Consider the following 22,066-nt stretch of genomic DNA (forward strand, 5'->3'; position numbering starts at 1 on the left):
CTCCAGGTTTCACTGAAATCCGATTACAACTTTTTAAGCAAAGCCTATCCTGTATACAAACATACAGAAACGGGTGAATACGTAGCCTCCGCTCAACTTCGTTGGCAGAGGTTAAAAAAAATAATAAATACAAATAAATGCTAATAACAACAACAACAAAAACAACAATAATAATAATAATAATAATAATAAATTTCACTTCGTTCTCTGGGGACATAGGCACTTAGTGAGATCGTGTGTTTAGTAGGGACAGAGAATTACAATAAAACAGTTCGGGGTTGATTCATTCAGTATCAAGAGACTAGGATAATTTTCATTTCATGTACATGTAAAACTGTAACCACATCAGTTATCATCAAAAGCCTATACCCTAACTGATGTATAGTTATCACGGCAGTGAAAACAAAACTTAATTAAGACTGCCAACATTCTCTATGGAAGGCAGGAAGGTCTGAAAAAAAACATCTCGTCCAATCATTCCTGGTAAAAGTTGCTGCACTACGGCGCCACATTTCCATAAATATGTGTGTATGACTGGTTTGACTTTTGACTCCATAACACTCTTCAATGAGGCCTGAGGGAAAAAAATGTGTGAGGGGTACACGTCCATGGAACAACTGTGCCAGGTTTGATGTGAAGAAGAAAAGAAGGAGCAGCAACAAACTGAATAGTGTTTTGAAGAAACCAAGAAACTGCGTCAATACATAGCAGTCTTGCACCACGATGCTGAGACCATTATGAAAACAGCCACAAACCTTATAAACTGGCATCAGACACAAACCCACCCATTTACACTTGCACTCTGAGGCACCCAAACAAAGGACACGCCATTTTCAGGTTACACTGTGATAGTCTCTATTCTCCTTTCACACTTTCCTGTAAAATGTCCACGCCAGTTTTTCTATACGGCGTGGTGTTCTTTCTGACTTTTTCCTGCCGGCTTCGGCTGGAGGGTTTGGAGGGCGGGGGAGAGCCTTCTTCTTTGCTATCCTTATCTCATTCTAGTAGTTCAGTTACTCTTCTAGGAGCTGCCTAGCATGGGCCAACCGGCCTACTGCAGTTATCCTCTCTTCTTATGTTCTTATGTTCTTATTACCTGAAACGACCACAAACTGTAGAGTCCGTCAGTCTAGCGATCCTCCCTCCGCGCTAGGTGGCTTCTTGTCCCTCCATCAAGTCACTCTCACCCGTCTTGCCACCTTCATGGGTATGGGAAAATTAATTGGAGTAAACCTTCTCCAGTTTCTCATCTCAGTTTTCTTTGGCTCTTTTAACCATAAAGTTCTGAATAAGCACCAACGCATGGTTTATAATTATATCTGGTTAAGGGATTCGTCTCCGAATAATTCCGTACTACTACACGGATGTCGTCGCTAGGGTACTAACAAAGCCCCAAAATGTTGTATACTTTAAGATTTAATGGGAAATTTTCATATGTTCCATGTGCTGTTTTTTTTTTTCCCAGGAGTAGGCCTACTACTGTATATTCCCTTGCAACATCTTAAAAATCCCCATCTGTTTATTCAGCCATCTATTTGTCTATCTAGAACAGTAGTTTCTATTGTAATAAGACTGGATTTGATCAATGACCAAAAGTTTTTTTGATCATCTGAAAAAATTTATTCCGATGAGTTTTCAATAGGGCCCGGTCAGTATCCCCCTCACTTCATGCCACAAAATAATGTTGGTCTTCTGCCCTGCCACCAGTATACGATATTACTCAGCTTTGGAGACGGGCCTTCCTACTTGAAAGGGTTAGAGATTCTCCATTACCATTAACAACGCGATAATGTCTATTTCACTGCTGCTCCCGCTTGTTTACCTTATGTACCCAAACGCCCACACAACTGTACACGCCTTTAACTCCCAGGCCGATAGTTTAGCACTGGAAGCTTTGATGCTTAGTCCTCTCAGTGAATTGACATTACACTCTGATTTTCACTTTAATTTTTGTTATGCATTATATTTCTAGTACTGACAGAGTTCGCCTCAGTAACGTTTGGGATTATAAAAAAGGTAATATGCAAAATAAATCGCCAATAAAAATGTGCTAAGCGTCTCCTAAGCCACGAGCATTACACTTGATATCCTAACCTTCTTTTTCTCCATTTCCTTCCGGTCGTCTTTAAAATAATCCATCACTCCCTTCACTAAAATTTAACAATCTTGAATGATAATACAGACACTCAAGTTAGAGAGAGAGAGAGAGAGAGAGAGAGAGAGAGAGAGAGAGAGAGAGAGAGAGAGAGAGAGAATATATAGGGGGAATAAAGAGGCGTTAGCAGGAATAGAGTACTTTTGTTTCCACTCTCAAAGGATTAACTTTTACGGCGACTGTTCTCATTAATATTCTCGCAGTATCAGACCACTGCAGTTTCTTACTCTCGCCCAGGGTACTTTGCCAGTCTCTCACATCTAATTAGAGATAGTATTTCACAGCTAATTGCTCCATTAACATTTCTTAGCCTTTTTCTCATTGCACTCATTCCCGCCGACTCGCTCCTTTCGGTTATTGCTTGTCTCTTTTATTTCCAGTTTGTTTATGAGTACCTATGTTGCTTCCTCCCCTTCCTCTTCTTCCGGTGCCCCAAAAGTACCACTACTACCTAAAAGCCCAATTTTTCTTCTTCTGTTCTACAATTACTTACTTTAATAGTTATTTTTTCATTCGATTGTAAACACCTTCCAGTTACACACTTTCCTATCACTCAAAACATTTTCCCCACTCAGATATAACTTCGCTTGATATTATTGTGTCTGTTCCCAGTTTAATGTTCTTTGATTCTATTTCCTCTAAACTTCCTGCATTAAATTTTCCACTAATTATTCTCGATGCATAATTCTCGTTAGTGATTCACACATTACGTACCGGTATTTATGCTGCTGATTTTTTCCCCCTATCTCTATACTGATTTTCCCTTCTACTTTCTGATTTCCATTTGTCCTCTTTCTACCCATATTCTTTCCTCTTTTCCTAACTTTCTGCCCATTTAACGCTTCTTTAACTTTTACAAATTTATGAGTCTTCAATTTCACGTAATTTACATTTTAATGCTTCGTTCAATAATTCAAACTTTTCACATGTATCCTCCCCCCCTCCTCTCTCTCTCTCTCTCTCTCTCTCTCTCTCTCACACACACACACACACACACACACACACACACACACGACCGCTCGCTGGTGCAGTGGTAACGTTCCCGCTTGCCAACTGGTGGACGGGAGTTCGCGCTTCGCTCAGGTTGCGAAAAGTTTCACTGGCGAAGTGGGTGGTTACTGTCCCCCTTGAGCAAGGGGACGGGTGTGTGCGTGTGTGAAGGTCACAGCCTTGCCCTTAGATCGGACTATATGAGCTCTTAGCTCCCTTCCGGGAGGGTAAAAGCTGACCATCACGACCATCAAGTGATCCTGACCGACCCGGTGAATTACACACACACAAGCGAGTGCGTGTGTACTGATTACTGATTATATGACTGGCTAAATAACTGCGCATAGAAGCGCTACAGCAGAAAGACAAAGCACTTCCCTGTCTAAGCGGTTAATTTACTGAATATCTGTAGGTCTGAGTAACAGGGAGTCAAATTAAAATGCCAGATTAGAGTGAGGGGCGTTTGTATTTAAGCGAATGTCTCACTGAATCACTCTTAAATGAAAGCTACAGATGTATTACTTTACTTTGGATACGGTGAGACGATTTTATTCATCACAGGGAAATCATTCATCATCCAGGAGTTAAAAACTGTATAGATTTACACTTACATCACGGCTAATGACTTAAACATTTCACTCTCCATAAAGCCAGACGATATTACATGACACACAGAAATCTAGTGTCGGATACGAACTAAAAAAACAAACTTTAGAGCAGCTGACACTCTGTCGGTCCCCATTTCTAATTTATGAGGCGAACATATGTCAGTGAGCGAGTAACCAACTGACTTGACATGAGTGTAGGAGACAGGATTGTTCAACTGACTAACGACCCGGGCAACTGCCTGCGCCGAATAATTAAATGTGAGAACACCTGGGTAGCTTGAGACAGGTGACTGACTGACAACATGCAAATACCTCAGCTGACGGATGGAGCACCTGTGTGTCTGATTGGCGGGGTAACTGAGTGAAGGCGATATCGTGTGAGCAGGGCCGGGGTTTGGGGTGGGGTGGGAGATGGGGGTGCGGGGTGCATCAGGGTCCCAGAGCTCATCAGTGATTCATGGAACAGCCTCTCCCATACCACTTCACTCCCCCCACCCCCCTACCCCATCCAACTCCATCTCACACCCTCGCACAACTCTATCTCGCACCTCTCCTCTCACGCCTAGCTATCTATAAAAGGCCAGCCCCAGTCACCACGTTCTTCTTCCTTTTTCACACCGTACATCCCCTACCAGCTATCACCATATTCTTTCAAATCCCTTTTTTATCGTCGCAACTAAATAAGTCACTCACTCACTTGCATACTGACACACACACACACACACACACACACACACACACACACATACACACACACACACATACACACACACACACACACACACACACACACACACACACACACACAGTTCCCCTGTCCTTCCTATCTAACTTTAGCCTCTCACACATTTCCTACTCCCCCCCCCTCTTTCTCATCCCCTATCCCCACCACTCCTCACCCTCTGTTCGCTCATCTGACAACCCAGCTGAGTCGAAGGCGTACTCTGGCTCCCTCACCCTCACTTCAACAAGCCCTTCGCAGCGTTCCTCAACACACTCCCACTCGAGACTCCCACCGTTCAATAGGCAAACGCCGTCATTCACGTACTGAATGTGATTTCTTTCATTTGCATCCGACTCCTCGGATCCCATCATTCCGTTCCCTGGGGGTACTCCTTCAAGTTCATCTGCCTCACTGAGGTTCCCCTCTCTCGCCTCCCCCCTTCCATCTATCTACTCTTTACACATTTATATTGCTATGTTCTCTTATATCACCCTCCACCCTAAGCCCTCTAAACCACAGTAGGACTACAGGTCACATAAAAATACTGGATCTTTTGTGTTCTGTCGACCCACACACAAAACACACTTATTCACCTCATGCCTGTCACTCACAACAGACATTCCCTTCACTAGTACCGTCACAAAAGAACGCTGGCAACGTCCAGCTTATGCAACCAGACATCAGCAGTCCATCGGACTCGCCATACTTTACAGATAAGTCACAAGAGAAGCCAATGACTAATTTTCTAAAAAGTGGTAGAGTGGACTTCTGATATCAAATTAAGTGGTTCAAAACTGCTGTTTCAAATGCCCATTAGCATTTCGTGAAGGTCCCTCTACTAACAGAATATACACCTATTGTACACGTGATATCCCTCACGTTTCGTTAGCGATGGAAACAATGTTCAGATTGTTATGTTGTGGATACATTATCACTATCAAAATGATCCCGACACTTTCATGCCGGTTGTGGCGACACAGGGTATTGTATGAAAAATCTGCGTGTGGGACAGGCAGTTGCATAAAGTACACAACAAGAAGTGACAAGTAAGCTGACGTTCGGGAGGAACGAGAAACGTTCGCAAATATGATGCTTGCGGTGGGCCGTATGCCAACTTTTGCTGGTGACAGTACATGGTGTGATCTGTCAGGGAGTGAGTGGACCAGTGAACACCAGAGGCAACAGACAGGCAAGGAGTAATAAAAACACCCTCTTCCCCGCATCAAGGAGGCCTTCATCAATTCCAACTTTCATCCTTTAATTCTGATTAGGGTCCTTTCAGAATGTTTCTTTCCTCAGCTCAAACACACGTTCTCCCTAACTACCCCTCATCATTTCTGATTAACCACCTTAATACGAAAACATTCAATTAATTCGTACTACCGGCAGGGAATTTCATTCAGCTTAGAGACCATTCCTAGTGAAGGGTTAGGAAAACAAAAATCACTATTATATTCTTGATCTTCAACCGACAACCGATTTTGTTCGGCAGAGGTAAGAGCTCTCCTAGTGAAATGGTTAATTATATCACTCACCTCCGTGCACACCTCAGCTCATCACTGCAATACGCTCTCTCGGTAATGACGGTACGCACCAAGCCTGTACCATCATTAATAAGCTAAATAGCACCATTACGCAGCCATCGTACATTTCACTCTGCCTGCGCCGGTTTAAACACTGTTGCATCTGCGCACTTATATAACAGTCCTAATACAACATACCTAACTTAATTACCACTCTTATGCCAGCTTAACCTGTGCAATAATGATACCTTTCTTATTTTAATTCCTGATACCACAAGACGAATTTAATCACCTTACGAAAGAAGCTTGTAGTGAGAAGTATGCACTATTATATACGACCATCTTCCATCACCTAAATACAACACATATATAAACATATTTTTTCCTCCTTACATCGTGTGCAATTAACCCCCTTTCTCCAACAACATACTGTATCTGTAAAACGCAACGCTCACCTTAGCCTCTTCAGTGTGATTTTATATAGCACTGTTACCCAAATTCCTTTCTTTTTTCTTCTTATATTTAACACCGTCATAAACCTCTCAATCAGTATCGTGTAACACCACCATAAGAGAGCACCATTCCCCCCTATTCCATCATCCAACACCACCATAATCAACCAATACACACATGCAAACTTATTATCCCAGCACCATATAACACCCCCACCTATAATGCCACTATAACATCACCAAACATCACCACAATTCAGTGTTATCACCATAGACTCCTTTCATACTAGCTTCATATAAAAATCACCACAACACAAACACATGACACCTAACTCAATTATAACACCACAACAACCCGTCACAACAGCTACACATAAGTTAACATTATAACGGGCTCATACAGTACCTCACTATAACACTCATGTAACACCATCACAACTATCAATCATCATCATCATCATCATCATCAATAACAACAACAACAACAATAATAATAATAATAATAATAATAATATATTTGACGCCAGCAGACCAACATTAACAATAATCAGTGCCACCATATTACCTCATCTCACCTTGGCTGGGAAAAGAGGTCTGAATGATGATGATGATGATGATGATGATGATGATGATGATGATGATGATGATGATGATGATGACGATGGCAATTTCATACCATCATCACCCGTCACAACCATAACATCCTAATAACACCAGCACAACAACCCCATAGAACACCCCGTCAATATAACAGCCTCATATAACACCTCATCACTATTACACCCAGGCAGGCGGGACTTAATTGCTGGGTGGCTATAACAAACGACCTAACTGCCGTGGAATATGTTAAGCAGCGGGGTAAACAGCCTTAATTAACACCCCCACTAAATCACCGCCTGCTAATTACAATCAAGGTGTATTGCTGTTTACTTGCTCAATTGGTGTCGAAATTGCTCATCCCGGCTGGGGAATCAATTGATGTCACGACGAAGGAGGGGTTACTCATGATAATAATAATAATAATAACAATAATAATAATAATAATAATAATAATAAATACTACTACAACTACTACTAAATCTTCTCATATGCAATTAGATCCTAAATGATATTTTTCTGAGCTATCTTTCCCACGGACTCCCCATAATGTATATTTGTCCAGGATATTTTTCTCATAAGCATCTCTCAATATTTCCTGATACTTCTCAGTGATAAAATAAACCTGCACTCACACAGGAAAAATTAAATACAGGTTTATTTCACCACGCTGACTTGCCGGATGTGATGTGGGTACGATAAAAAGGATCTGCTTGCCCGAGTCTCAGGTGGTTCTCTTCCCTTTCCGACCCAGTTGGGGGCGAGGGTAGCTTGGTTATAAGTGTGTGACATGGTGAGAAGGATTTGACCTGCTCGTGGTGCGGTGGAAAGCTGCCTCCGAGTCCTGGGTTCAATTCCCGGCACAGAACTGGTAATATGTTTGTATATTTCACTGTAATTCCCGTCAACATTCTCATTATAGCTCTTTCGCGATAATATCATTCCCATACACATCTTACCCATACTGCAGGGTACGTTCTCCAAGATAGGACTCCTGTAAATATCTGCTTCTTTATCTATTGTCTGACGCTGCACCCTGTAAGGAGGTGACCGCGATACAACCTAACCTATACAAGTTTCTATCCCTATTCAGGAATGACTCCCTCCCCCTCTTCCCACGACACACCACCTTCTCAAACATACATACATACATACACATACACATACATACAACATACACACATACACATACGTACATACACATACATATAGATACATACATACACATACACATACATACATACACATACATATAGATACATACATACACACATATACATACGTACATACATACATACATGCTGTACTATATGCTCGCATCCTTCCTAGCAGTACAATTGGGAAGCTGGGGATACACCGATTACTGCAGGTTGGTAAGGGCAGGACTGCAACTAAGCAATAAAGGACTGGCCTAATGACTCTCGTGCTGTCGATAGGTGCAAATCAAATCCTCCTTCTTCACATCTTATCACTGCCACAATCATCCTCCCTCATTACCCACGATAACCTGCTCCCCCAGCGGAAAAAAGTGGGAGTGAGAGAAGAGGGAAGGTGGGAAGGTAGGATGGAGGGATGCATGTAAATACGACTGTTTCTATGCTTGCCTTCACTCACACTGCTACCCTGCACTTCACAATCAAAGTTTAATCCAAATTCAAAGTGAAGAACTGCAGAATCAAATACATAAAAAATTACAAATGGTAACAGTACGCCGCTATGGAGACTTCTTTATAGTCACCTGGTTAACCACTTCACTACGATGGCTAATTACAGTTTTTTATCTTCAGTTTACGGGAGAATTTTCGAGCTGGAACGGTAAGATTTGGTCCTTAGTCGTATTCGTGGACTTTCTTGAACTTAAGGTGTGTGTCAGACTACCTGCTCTTCCTTTCATTCTCTCTCACACGACGATCAAATACTTTAGAATCAACCAAGCGTGAATATTTGCAGTAGAAAAATGCAATAAAGCAATAAGAGTCCTGATGATAATTCACTGTTTACGTAAGGTCCAAGGAGGGATATAAGTGGCTTTGGAGATGCCGCAACAATACTTCCTTGGCGATTAATTCTACACATAGCACCTCATTATCCTTTTGTTTGTTAGCAATGAAAACTAAGTCGCTATTAAGACACTATTAAGACACTATCAATAACAGAGAAGAGAATGTCCAGGAAATAAGCAAAATGAATCGCTAAGGAAGAGATGTTACTAAGCCTCCCATCGCACCCGTCTTATCCTGAAACCTGGTTAAGAGCCTTGGTAAATACGGCCCCCGGTAGACTACACCCCAGCATGAGGGTGTAGCGTGAAGACAATGGTGGCCGTCTGGATCTCATTGTACTGGTAATACTCAGACTAATGGAGCTTTTAACACAGCCAGGCAAAACAACGAGAGCCAGGTGGTGCCGGGACAGGTGAAGTGAGGGAGACGGGGTGGTGAGAGGAAGGGGGAGGTGTGTGTGTGTGTGTGTGTGAGAGAGAGAGAGAGAGAGAGAGAGAGAGAGAGAGAATATCCGATGCATCCTCCAGCTCCTCACTCGATTTAATAAGACAGCTCCAGGAGGTCACTCAATTATTCATGTGACTAAGGACTTGGAAGATGAGTTTTTTTTTTTTCTCTCGTTTTTAACAAGGGCTGAGTATATTTGGTTCCTCTAACATCTTTAACCTCTAGCGCCCTAGTAGTGTAAAGACTGCTGAAGTGTGTGTGTGTGTGTGTGTGTGTGTGTGTGTGTGTGTGTGTGTGTGTGTGTGTAACTGTCTAGTTCCTAACTCACTCTCTCTCTCTCTCTCCTACGACCCCTTCCCCCCTCTTCGACAGCGCTGAGATGTAGGAGGGAAGGTGACGCAAGGGCAAACGTCGCCAGCATCAGCAAAACACTCACACACACACACACACACACACACACACACACACACACACACACACACACACACACACACACACACACACACACACACACACACACACACACACACACATACACATACACACACACACACACACACACACACACACACACACACACACACACACACACACACACACACATACACACACACACACACACACACACACACACATACACACACACACACACACACACACACACACACACACACACACATACACACACACACACACACACACACACACACACACACACACACACACACACACACAACCACCTTAAAGTCCAGTCATTTCAACAGAGCACACTAACAAACACAAAACATCTTCACTAGACACAACCTGCCACTGTCTGCACTCCAGCAGACCACACTCGCAGGCATTCAACATCATCATCACACTTCATTAACATTCTCCTCTCGCCATAACATCTGCTTCTAGTCATTTCCCTAACAAGCACAGCCACAAAATACACGTAAACGGTTCAGAAATACGGATCTAGGTTACATACTCTCATAGTTTTGTTTTTAATTACCTTATTATCAAAACTGTTTTCCGAATAACAGTGCACGATATTTTTTTTACTGCATACAAAACACGACATGCATACTATCTTGACACCTTCACTAAAACTACACCTTTTAATTGAAGTCTTGAAACCATCAGACAATTTTCATTATTAGTGACTTTCATAAACCTTTCACAAGTAGAGGGATCCTCGAAGCTGATTAGGGTCGGCAGGTGGTAGCAATATTAATGTGCCTCTCCCTTATCTGTGCCTCTCCTTATCTCTACTTCTCCTTCTCCTCCTATGTCTCTCTACCTTTCCTTGTCTCTGTTTCCCCTCTCCATTCTGACCTCGTTTCTACTACAATCCTGCATCTCTGCTTTACGTTCCCCATCTGGACCTCACTCCTCCAGCCTCACCTCTTTCTACCTCTTTCCCATTATCCATTAAACTTTTCTTTCTACCTCTCTCGCTCCTAACTCCTTACCATATTTCTCTCCCTCCTGATTCCTAACCATACCACTCTCCCTCCTGCTTCCCAACATACCTCTCTCCCTCCTACTTCCTAACCATACCTCTCTCTCTCTCTCTCTCTCATCCACCTGCAAATGTTAGGTCAGCAAACTTCCCCTTCCTGCCCACCTCCGCTTCATACATCACCTGGCAGGTCACCCGGTCTCACACACTAAGATTAACCCTCCTTCTTTTCATCTCAAGTCCTCTCATTGGGATTTTTTTTTCCCCCTTGCACTGGACCCTGTTCTTACGCAAGCTTTTCCACTCTCCGTTCTTTCCTCGGTATCCCTCTCTCTCTCTCCTGGTGATGAGATTGCCTTGCACTTTTTTTCCTAATAAATCTTCCTCCTGCTGCATCCTTCATAATGCGATTTTGGAGAGATCGTATTTTGCGAGTGCCAGAGTTGGAGAGTATTTCATGTCTGCGCCACAGTCAGATACGCTTACATAATTCAAAGAAGTTGATGATGAGAAGGCAAATTATTCCTAATCCATCCCCACCTCGAGAAAGAAGTCAGGAAGATGATGATATTCTTGAAACTAGTATTTCTTTAGGACAGTAATGAGGGGGAAGTGAAGACTAAAGCTCACCCTTTCAATTAGGAAAGGTTGCTTCCTAAATGAATACAATTGCTTGTCGGTATCCACACTATAATGAACCCCTTCAATACGATGTCTACTAGATTTAATTATTGCAACTACCAGGAGATTTTATTCAACTTATGACATCTCAAAACTCTTCACCTTAAGTGGAACTGCCGAGACAGACAAAGAAAGAGACAGACGGAAGCAGAGACTAACAGAGAGACAGAGGCACAGGCAGAGGAAGATTTAGAGAGAGAGAGAGATTGGATCAGTTGCAAGGACAGGGAAAAGTGAGGAGAGGAAATCAGGTAAGGAGCAGGGTAGAAGGACAAAGAGAGAGACTGAGACAGAGAGAAGGAGGTAGAGACAGAGAACGAGATGCAGAGGTGAGTGCATGCAACTGAATGAGGTAAACGTGAGAGGATGCGGGGTTTGGAAGTGGAGGAAATGGAACGATTCTTTCAGTCCAAAATGGAAGAGGCTGAAAGAGTGCGTAGGATGGGAGCAAGAAAGAGGAAGGAGAAAATAAGTTACTTAATGACCAAGTGTAAGATGGTGAATTGAAGTAGGAAATGCAAATGTGGAAGACAGGAAGACAAAAGATTATTAATGAGAAGCAGTGGAAAATAGTGATTTGAAAGCAGGAAATGCATACATGGAAGGCAAGACAATGCTTGATAGTGTCCTGGTACCAACACAGACGTCAGGCAGTGAAATCTGAACAGTGATAGCGAGGTAAACAAAGAATATTTACACTCCCACTATATTTTGCATTCTGAAGTAAGGCGAAGAGCTGTGAAATACAACACTTTCTGTTTAAATTTTAACAATTGAACAGAAGACAGAGCTGTGAAATAACTATGCACCTCACATTTCAAGAAATATATTATATTTTAACTTTTTTTTTAGCATAAACATATATTTTGGCTACTCAGAACTATCATACACGCTGAAATGTATGGGAATATACTGTTTGGTTTCAGTTTCATGGATGGGAGAGAGTTCGTTACCTTTCTGTTTGATTTAGTTCAGGAAGACAGCTGTTCAGGAGAGGAGCATAAACACCCCAAAGAGGAGAGAGAGAGAGAGAGAGAGAGAGAGAGCACAAAAACCAAACACAAAACAGCCAACGAGAACTACAACACTGTGGAAAAAAAGAGAAAGAAAAAGGAACTCGAGAGCATAAAAACATGTAAGCCTTCAGAATACCTTGGGCAATTTTGTGCTGTCTGGACATGGCTACACCTCACCCTGCCCTTGGCTGGGAAAGGAGGTCCGGATGATGATGATGATGATGATGCTAATATTGTTGGCAGGAGTAAAAAAAATCATCGTCAGGTCCTCTCTCGTCACACTCTTCCACATTAGTCATTCACTGCACTGTCCCCGTCCCATATCGTACTTGGGCCATAAGTGACATGCATCAACATTGTCAAGATGTCATTGTGTACGAATGATTGGAGGTGGGGCTATGTCTGCTGAGGTGGAACTACGTGTGTGAGGTGAGGTTGGAGTTACGTAGGTGGCGATAGGGCTACGTGTGTAGGTTTGGACATGTAAAGGAGTGGGTGTTTTGTGTGGAGGGATGGCGTGTGTCCTTAAAGCGGAACACCAGATACAGAAAATACATGGAACACGAAGCACACACACACACACACACACACACACACACACACACACACACACACACACACACACAAAACCACGTCCACCTCCTGCGATACTTGACTTTGGAAGGACCGACCAACAAAAGACCGCAATGCATAAACCACTTTGACAATGCAGTAAATTTAGGCGTTTCGACAGGGACCAAGACTTTTACGAGAGCGTGAAATAGGGAGAGAAAGACTGAAGCCAAGACGTAGGTCACAGAATCAGATGGGAGGAGGGGGTTGTGTTTATAAGGTTTTATGAGCCTTGTTTGTGTATGCTTGATTGACTCTCTATATTTTTAAATTCACTTGTCGTCCTCGTCCTCGTCATGTCTCTCCTTCTGCTTCTCCTCCTCATCCTCCTCCTCCTCATCATCATCATTATCCTCTTTGTACCCCGAGGCTTATCTGAACATGATCCCCATGGACTACAGGCTTACGTGGCACTTCTCCAGCAGTCCACCATTCTCCTCTCGGGGGTGAGGGAAGAAAGTCAGGAACGTTTGTATAACTGTGAGTATAAAAACAGAGGGACGACAAGGCTGGCTGGACGAGAAAGAGAAAGAAAGGACCGTTAGGAACTGAAGTTTAATGGAAATAATGCATAGACGAGTAAAAGAAAAATGATGAAAATAGGAAAGTACGTAAAGGGAAAAGGAAAAGGATATGAAACTTGACTGGAATATGGGAATCGGAAACGAGACGATGAAGTGAGGCTACAAGGAAAGATGAGTCGAAAAAAGAAATTGAAATATACAGAGAAAAGTGAAACGAAAATGTAGGTTGACCAGAGGAGGACAATGCTATGGTGCACGGATCCCTCTTAACCATATCTAATCTGTACTAATCTCACTAATCCTACCCATATCTAACCTATTTCACCTTCACCTAATCCAAATCAACCTAATCACATCTAAACCAACTTATTTTAGCCCAGTCTCACATAACTTATCAATATTTGCTCGACCTGAACCCTGCCTGACCTCGAATGACCTAATCCAACCTAAATCAACCCAACCTAATCTAGCTTAACCTCACCTAACCCAGTCTAATTGTATTTAACCTCACAATCTCACGTAACCTCCCCATACATAACCTAACCTATTTTGCAGCAGCCTAACCGCATCTAACCCTACCTAACCCTACCCAGTCTCACTTAACCATACCATACCCGACCTAACCCAACCCAGTCAAGCCTAAAATGACCTAATCCAACCAAACCAAACCCAGCCTAACCCAACGAAATAAAACCCAAATCAAAACCTATCAAAACCGACGTATTCTAAAGCAATCTAACCTAATCCGTCTATATCTAGTCGATCTGAAGCCAACCCAACCAAAAATTACCTAATCAGACCAAACCCTGCCCAAAGTGACCTAACCTAACTTTCGATCGGCTATAAATTCCCTAATAAATTTTGCTGCCGGAAAGTCTACGGGTGTCACATTCCAGTTTCGCCCGTTCTGTGCACTAGTATGAGAGAGAGAGAGAGAGAGAGAGAGAGAGAGAGAGAGAGTGTGTGTGTGTGTGTGTGTGTGTGTGTGTGTGTGTGTGTGTGAGTCGTTATTTCAGCTGTTTGGACCTCCGTCAGGGGTACCATCAGATACCATTATCAGAGGATTGTAAGGAAAAGACAGCCTTTTCCTCTCCTGAAGGTCACTGGGAGTACAATGTGCTTCCCTTTGGACTTAAAGAAGCACCAGCTGCATTTCAGAGTGATTAACCATGTGTTAATTGGGCTTACGGGCTCCATCACACATGTGTACCTGGATGACATAATCATTCAGGGCGAGACTTGGGAGGAACATTTAAGGAATTTAGATATAGTGCTGGGAAGATTGAGTGATGCCAATCTTTCTCTAAGGTTGTCCAAGTGTCATTTTTTAAATCAGAAGTGGACTATTTGGGACATGTTGTTAGTGCCAAAGGAATAAAACCACAACCCCAAAGGGTGAATGCTATTCGTGATATAGCCACTCCCAAAACTGTCTGTGAATTGCAGTCCTTCCTCGGAATGACTAATTACTACCGACGGTATATTCAGGGTTACACTGAGAAGGCTGGACCACTCATTAAATTGACAGGTGGTAGAAAGAATAAAAAGAGAGATAACACCCCGATACAATGGAGTGTTGAAGCAGAGACTGCGTTTCAAACACTGAAACAAGAGTTGCTCGAAGGAGTGACTTTGCAGTTTCCAGACTTCACAAAGAAATTTGTGCTGACTACAGACGCTTCTTCTTCTGCTATAGGAGGAGTATTGCAGCAGGAAGACGACGCAGGTCATTTACGGCCTATCACCTACTTTAGCAGACGGTTAAACTCTGCTGAGGTGAAATATAGCACTATAGAGAGAGATGTTTTGGCTATAGTATATGGTCTCCAGGTAAACAGTAGCTTAATATTGGGTTACGAGGTGGAGTTCGTGTGGATCATAGACCCCTGGTCTGGCTGCTGAACGCAACCAGCCCTAGTGGAAGAATTGCTAGGTGGCAACTTTTGGTTGCCGAGTATAACATTAAGATAACCTATATACCCGGCAAGGATAATGTTGTAGCGGATACCTTATCTAGACATCGAGGCCAAGTGTTATCGGAGGACAGAGTTCTCGCAGTTACGGGTACAAAACCAAAGATAAGAGAGAGAACCAAGGATGATGATGATGATAGTGAGTGCGAGAAAGAGGATTATCAGATATCCAGGATCGATGAAGATAAAGAAAGAGATATAATAAGATGGAGAGAGTTGGTAGTGAGACCCAGACAGGATGCGCATCCACTGTATAAAAGAATGAAGGAACAGTATCTTCAATGTATACGAGATGGAGAAGTAGAAGTGACTAGAGAAGAAATTAAAGATGCACATAGAGCACTAGGAGTTAGTACTAGTGAGTTCATGGTTGAGGATGGATTACTCTATCACTTCGCTACAAATGACTATGATGAGAGCCTAATGCAAGTTGTAACTCCTGATGAATGCAAACAGAGTGCTTTAGAGATAGCTCATAAATTACCGACTGTAGGTCATGGGGGAATCAAAGTAACTTTAGAAAGACTAAAGCGATTTAGTTGGTGGCGACGGATGAATACAGATGTTGAGAATTATTGCAAGGCGTGCCTTACTTGCAACCGCTTCAAGCCGTCGGGGGACGCCCCGGCGCCGTTGCAGCGATACCCTAGAGTAGGAGTACCTTTTGAGAGAATTCTTATGGCCTTGATCGGCCCTATAAATCCACGTGAAGAGGGATATAAATATATTATGACAGTAATAGATGTGATGACACGATATTTGATAACCGTCCCGCTTCGCACGAAGACTGCTGATGAGGTTGCCAGAGCATTCGTTAAAAATGTCGTGTGTGTTCATGGAGCACCACGCTGGATGGTCACAGACCAAGGAACAGAGTTCGTTAATGCAACTCTTAAAGGAATAGCTGAGTTGCTAAAGACGAAAAAGACAACAACAACAGCGTATCACCCGTCTGTCAATGGGGTTATTGAGAGAGCCAATGCCACGATAATGAAATACCTAAGGAGTTTAGTAGAGGATAATCCACAAATATAGGAGTCAATGTTGTGCTTTGCCACATGGGCATATAACACAGCGTATCACAGAGTGTTAAAGGAATCCTCATTCTACCTCATGTTCCTAAGGGACCCTGGTGTCCCGTATGATGTCGTAAAACAGGAACCGATCTGCTATGATCTGGATAACTATAAAAATGAGATGGCCATTAAAGCTAATCGTACCTTTAAAAGATGTTTAAGGTACATTGAGGAAAGTCAAGAGGCCATGGAGAATCAACAGACATCGAGAGCAAAAGTAAAAGAGATTCGTACAGGAGATAGGGTTTATGTACGAAAGATTCCCAAGCCAGGAGAGCCTAAGAAACTTCAACCTCTATACGATGGACCTTTTAGAGTGAAAGGGAAAATTAGTGATGTGATAGTAAAACTGGTAGACATAAACACGGGGAGAGTCATGAAAGTCCACACAGACAGAGTCAGGCTTGCCCACGAAGATAATTTAGACGAGACAATGAATGGTAATGTACGGAGAGCATATCCCCTCCATGAGGATCCTCTCCCACCAGAGGAAGTGCAAAAATATGAACAGAGAGATATTTTAGACGTAGAAAGAGCGGACGAAGGAAACGCCTCACAATTGCAGGAAACAGAGGAAAGTACTCAAAGCGTGCAGAGCTTGCACGAAGAGCAAGAAGAAGGTGCGATGGCTGATTCGATTGATGATGCCGAAGGAGGAAGAAAAACCTATAGTTTAAGATCTACGGGACAGGTAACAAACTTACCTAATATTATGGATAGGCCTATAGAATACCTAAAATAAAAGTTGACCCTTTTTACAGGTCCTACTGACCGTGATCATCAGTGGACTTGGAAGTCAAGCATGGGAAGACCTACCAGTGAGAGCGGGACTTGCATTCACCGCACAGCGTCAGGCCCACATAATAATAATAATAATGACGTAGGATAGGGGTGTTAGGGTAAGGTATTGTGGCCCTGGGGGGCTTGGGTAGGGGGATAAGGAAAGGGGAGGGGTGGAGGAAGGGGAGTATGGGGGGGTGAGGGTGTGAGGCGGGGGTGCTGGATATGAGGATGGCGGGTTATTACGTGGCTGCCGTGATCTTGATAATGGGTGTAGGGGTGGTTTAGAGTCTTAAGTGAATTGCAGGGTGTGAACTAAGTAGTTGATTAATAAAAGGGTCAGTAATAAATAAACTATTGGTGCTTAAGTGAACCCTCAGCGAAACACGAACATGTTCCGCCCTTGCCATGACGCGAGACTGGTGTGCATTGGTACCCTGTGAGGTAACCAGACAGCGAGGCACCGCGGAGCTGGGCGGCGTGCGTATATACTCCCCGTCTAACATTGGGTAACTGAGGCGGTGATGGCTGGTGTAGCAGCGAGATGTGGGATGAAGGGGTAGACGGCCCGGCGCCATGGCCTAACCGAAGCAGAAGTACACCCCACCCTTCCAAGAGCGACACTGAAGGTCGCTGACTGGGCATGGGGGTTTTAAATGGGTTGAGGCAGACTGGTTGACGCCGCATTGGGGGCGGGGCTTGCAATAAAGAAAATTCCCACAAAATAAAGGGGACCCTTATGTAACTTTGACGAATCTTTATACTGTTCAATTTCCTTTCGTTTTTTTCTCTCTCTCTCTTGTTCTTACGTTGCCTCATGTTCAAAGGTCCTTTTATTTCTTAATGGCGGTGGTCTGATATATATTTCCATGTGGCTCTATATGTGGACACTCAGTGGATTGTGTTTTCCATTCTTTCCAGCTAATCTACAGTTTATCACATCTTTCCTGGCTTATTTCCCAGCGATATCTATACTGCATTCGGATTCTACACTAAGTTATTTCCTGCTTAATCAGTTGCTTTGTACTGTGATCGTATCGTATCTTTTATAAAAGCTCCAATAAGCTTGCATGCGTCGGCCTTAGTTACATGATGGCTCTCCACGCTGCTTGATCTCTGGCAGCCTCCCTATTCAGTCCCTTATCCCTGAGGTCACACTCTATGGCCTCGTCTCAGGTCTTTTTCGGTCTGCCTCTCGCAACCCTACCCCCGACGTTCACACTTCTTACTGTAGATCCATAATATCTGAATGTTTCTTGTCTGCTTCTTATCATTTGTAGAGGTTCCCTGTACTGTGTGTGTGTGTGTGTGTGTGTGTGTGTGTGTGTGCGCGCGAAGTGAAAACACGAGTAATGGGGACAAGGATGGCGTTGGTAATGAATGGTGATGGATGGAATATCTCAAATTTGTTGTATGCTGATGATGCATGGTGTGGCATGAAAATGAAAAGTCAAGAGTGAGAGCAGTGGAGATGGGACTGCTGAGGAATGTATGTGGAGTACAGAGAGTGGATAGGATACGAAATAACGATTCGCGGAAGATGTGGAGTGAAGAAGTCGGTGGACACCAGAATCGAAGAGAGTGTACTGAGATGGTATGGTCATGTGGAGAGAATGGATAACAATAGAGTGGTGAAGAAGGTATATCTGAGCGAATTTGAAGGAGGGAGGAGGAGAGGTAGGCCAAGGAGAAGGTGGAGAGATATGGTGGATGAGTGTGCTGGGATGAGAGGTATGGAAGTCGATGAGCCTGGCTGGATGAATGTTGTGAGAAGTGCATAACCAGGAATTTGGCACCTCATTTTAACGTGACAGCGTTCTAACTGACTGTATCAGATATGAGAAGCTACAGAACGTGGTGAAAGTATTTTTGGTTTATCTGATGGAGCCAGGATTCCGGGGGCTTGACTAATGAGTGAATGGAAGCGTGGTCCATTGAACTGGGCAAACTTAGGTTGTCTGGACGTTGCTACTTCTCACCCTGCCGTAGGGTGGTAAAGGAGGTCTGGATGATGATGATGATGATGATGATAATGATGATTATGATTATTATTATCATTATTATTATGTGGAAATTGTGAGGCGTGAAAGGACTGAACTTTCTGGTGAGTCTTTTGAGTGTGTGGAAGAGTTTTGTTATCTGGGACACATGTTATGTGCTGGAGGTGGGGCTGGAGCAGCTCTGTGGCTAGAGTGAGCAGTGGTTGGAAGAAGTTCAGGAAGCTGTTGCCTCTCCTGACACTGAGAGGTCTCTCCCTACGTGCTAAGGGGTCTTTGTATGTGGCATGTGTTAGGAGTGTAATGCTGTATGGTAGTGAGACCTGGCCAGTAAAAAGAGAGGATATTCACAGACTCAAACGTACAGAAATGACAATGATTAGGTGGATGTGCAGTGCGTCCCTGAGTGTGAGGCCTGGGGGAGGAGGGGGGGCTAATTTTGTGACAGAAGAGTTGAGAGGTAGGATTGGACTGGAGTGTACTTGTGGTGTGATGAGGAGGGGTAGATTGAGATGGTTTGGTAGGAAGGATGGGACTGGAGTGTATTGGTGTGGTGATGAGGAGGGATAGATTGAGATGGTTTGGGAGAATGGATGGGACTGGAGTGTATTGATGTGATGAAGAAGGGTAGATTGAGATGGTTTGGGCATGTGGAGAGGATGGGGGATGACAGTTGGGTGCAGAAAGTGAGAAATGTGAACATTAGAGTTAGGGATGCGAGAAGCAGAACGAAAAAAAAAAAAAAAAACCGGGGCGAAGTCATTGGCTGCGACCTCATGGATAAGGGACTGAATAGGGAGGCTGCCAGAGACCAAGCATCATGGAAAGCCGCCAGTAGGTGACTAAGGCAATGCATGCAAACAGGTTGGAGCGTTTATAAACGAAACGAGACGAAAAACAAAGCGATGATAGCACCGTACAGCTGGCCTGGACATGGCACTTATACTGTAGATGCCACACAACAGTAAAAGTGATTTTGTTCCCACCAAACACCACCAGTCTGATGTAGCCATTCAGTCAGGAGATCATTCCAACACACTTCTCACTTTCTGCACCCAACCGTCATTCCCCATCCTCCTCAAATACCCAAACCATCTCAGTCTACCCCTCCTCATCACAACACCAGTACATTTCAGAGTGTTTACTGTGCACGGCCATGTAAGGCAATGCACACACGGGGCTGGAGGTGACTGGGTTGATCACAGAGGACTGGGGTGACCTAGAGGTTCACTTACCACCACAGCAGGGGGTCAGAGCTCATGATACGACACTCCAGCCATTGTGGAAGTGTTGCCACTGAGAGGATATGATAATAAACATAGTGTCAGTGAGGGGCAGCGTCTGTGGCAGCCATCCAACGCGGGTGACGCTAAGCACCCGTGCACACGTCAGTCCTGGCAACACCCTTCACTGGTGCACTTAGGGAACCAGTGCAAGGGGCCAAAAGAACACCGGGGCAAGGTCTGACTGATGATATGATGAGTGACATTATCTGGCTACCCCACAGCACCAAGACATGTCACTCAGCAAAACCAAACAGGAGATGGAGCACGAGGAACCTACCGCACTCAATGTAAACATGAGAAGGCCAAAGACACAACACATACGGTAATGACGAGACCAACACAGCGGCAACTGAGCAAAATATTGAAGGTGACCGACTACTTCAAGGATTAATGGATATGATTCCAAGGTGGCGACCATCATCCACTCACTTGATGTAGTACTGCCTACTTCTTCCTTTACCTCTATCATTCTTTTTCTGTGTCTGCTCTCCTCTCTTTCTATTTCTCACCAGCATCCACTCACTTGATGGAGTGCTGCCTACTTCTTCCTTCACCTTTATCATTCTTTTTCTGTGTCTGTCCTCCTCTCTTCCTATTTCTCCCATCTTTCCTGTCACTTTTTGTTACTCCTCTTTCCTTTTCAGGTGGCTTTACATTGAGTGACAAGCCTAATGGTTTCCTGTAAGCCAGGAAACCATTTACAACGCTGGGTGGTAACCATATAACCAGCCCATACGTGTTCCTTAAGTGTCAACAAGTGGGTTGGCGGAGGGTTAGTGCCCCTCCCCGTAAAACAAGTAACTCAAGAGACAAATGGCCACCACTTGCCGGATTATGGCGTCTGGCGATAGATAGATAGATAGGTACGAGATTATGGCGTCTGGCGATAGATAGATAGATAGATACGGAATTATGGCGTCTGGCGATATATAGATGGATAAATATATAGATAGATGAGGGATTATACCGTCTGGCGATAGATAGATATATAGATAGATATGGGATTATGGCGTCTGGCGATAGATAGACAGATGGATAGATAGGGGATTTTGGCGTCTGGTGATGGATAGATAGATGGATAGATACGGGATTATGGCGTCTGGCGATAGATAGACAGATAGATGGATAGATACGGGATTCTGGAGACTGGCGATAGATAGATGGGACGAATAACT

General features: G+C 43.6%; 1 protein-coding gene across 1 annotated transcript in view; it reads right to left on the reverse strand.

Annotated features, from left to right (window-relative positions):
- LOC145419047 (uncharacterized) overlaps positions 1-4,845 on the reverse strand; it is a gene marked incomplete at its 3' end in the record, with an annotated part of 39,750 nt that extends 34,905 nt beyond the window's left edge. The window contains exon 1 of the mRNA XM_080287292.1: positions 4,653-4,845. Within this exon, the coding sequence (XP_080143418.1) occupies positions 4,653-4,845 (193 nt within the window). The remainder of the gene's footprint in view (positions 1-4,652) is intronic.
- Between the last annotated feature and the right edge of the window lie 17,221 nt (positions 4,846-22,066).

The sequence above is a fragment of the Coenobita brevimanus genome, chromosome 117, assembly GCF_032717465.1.
Source record: "Coenobita brevimanus isolate Jiangsu-jjx chromosome 117, ASM3271746v2, whole genome shotgun sequence".
NCBI classification, from domain to species: Eukaryota; Metazoa; Arthropoda; class Malacostraca; order Decapoda; family Coenobitidae; genus Coenobita; species Coenobita brevimanus.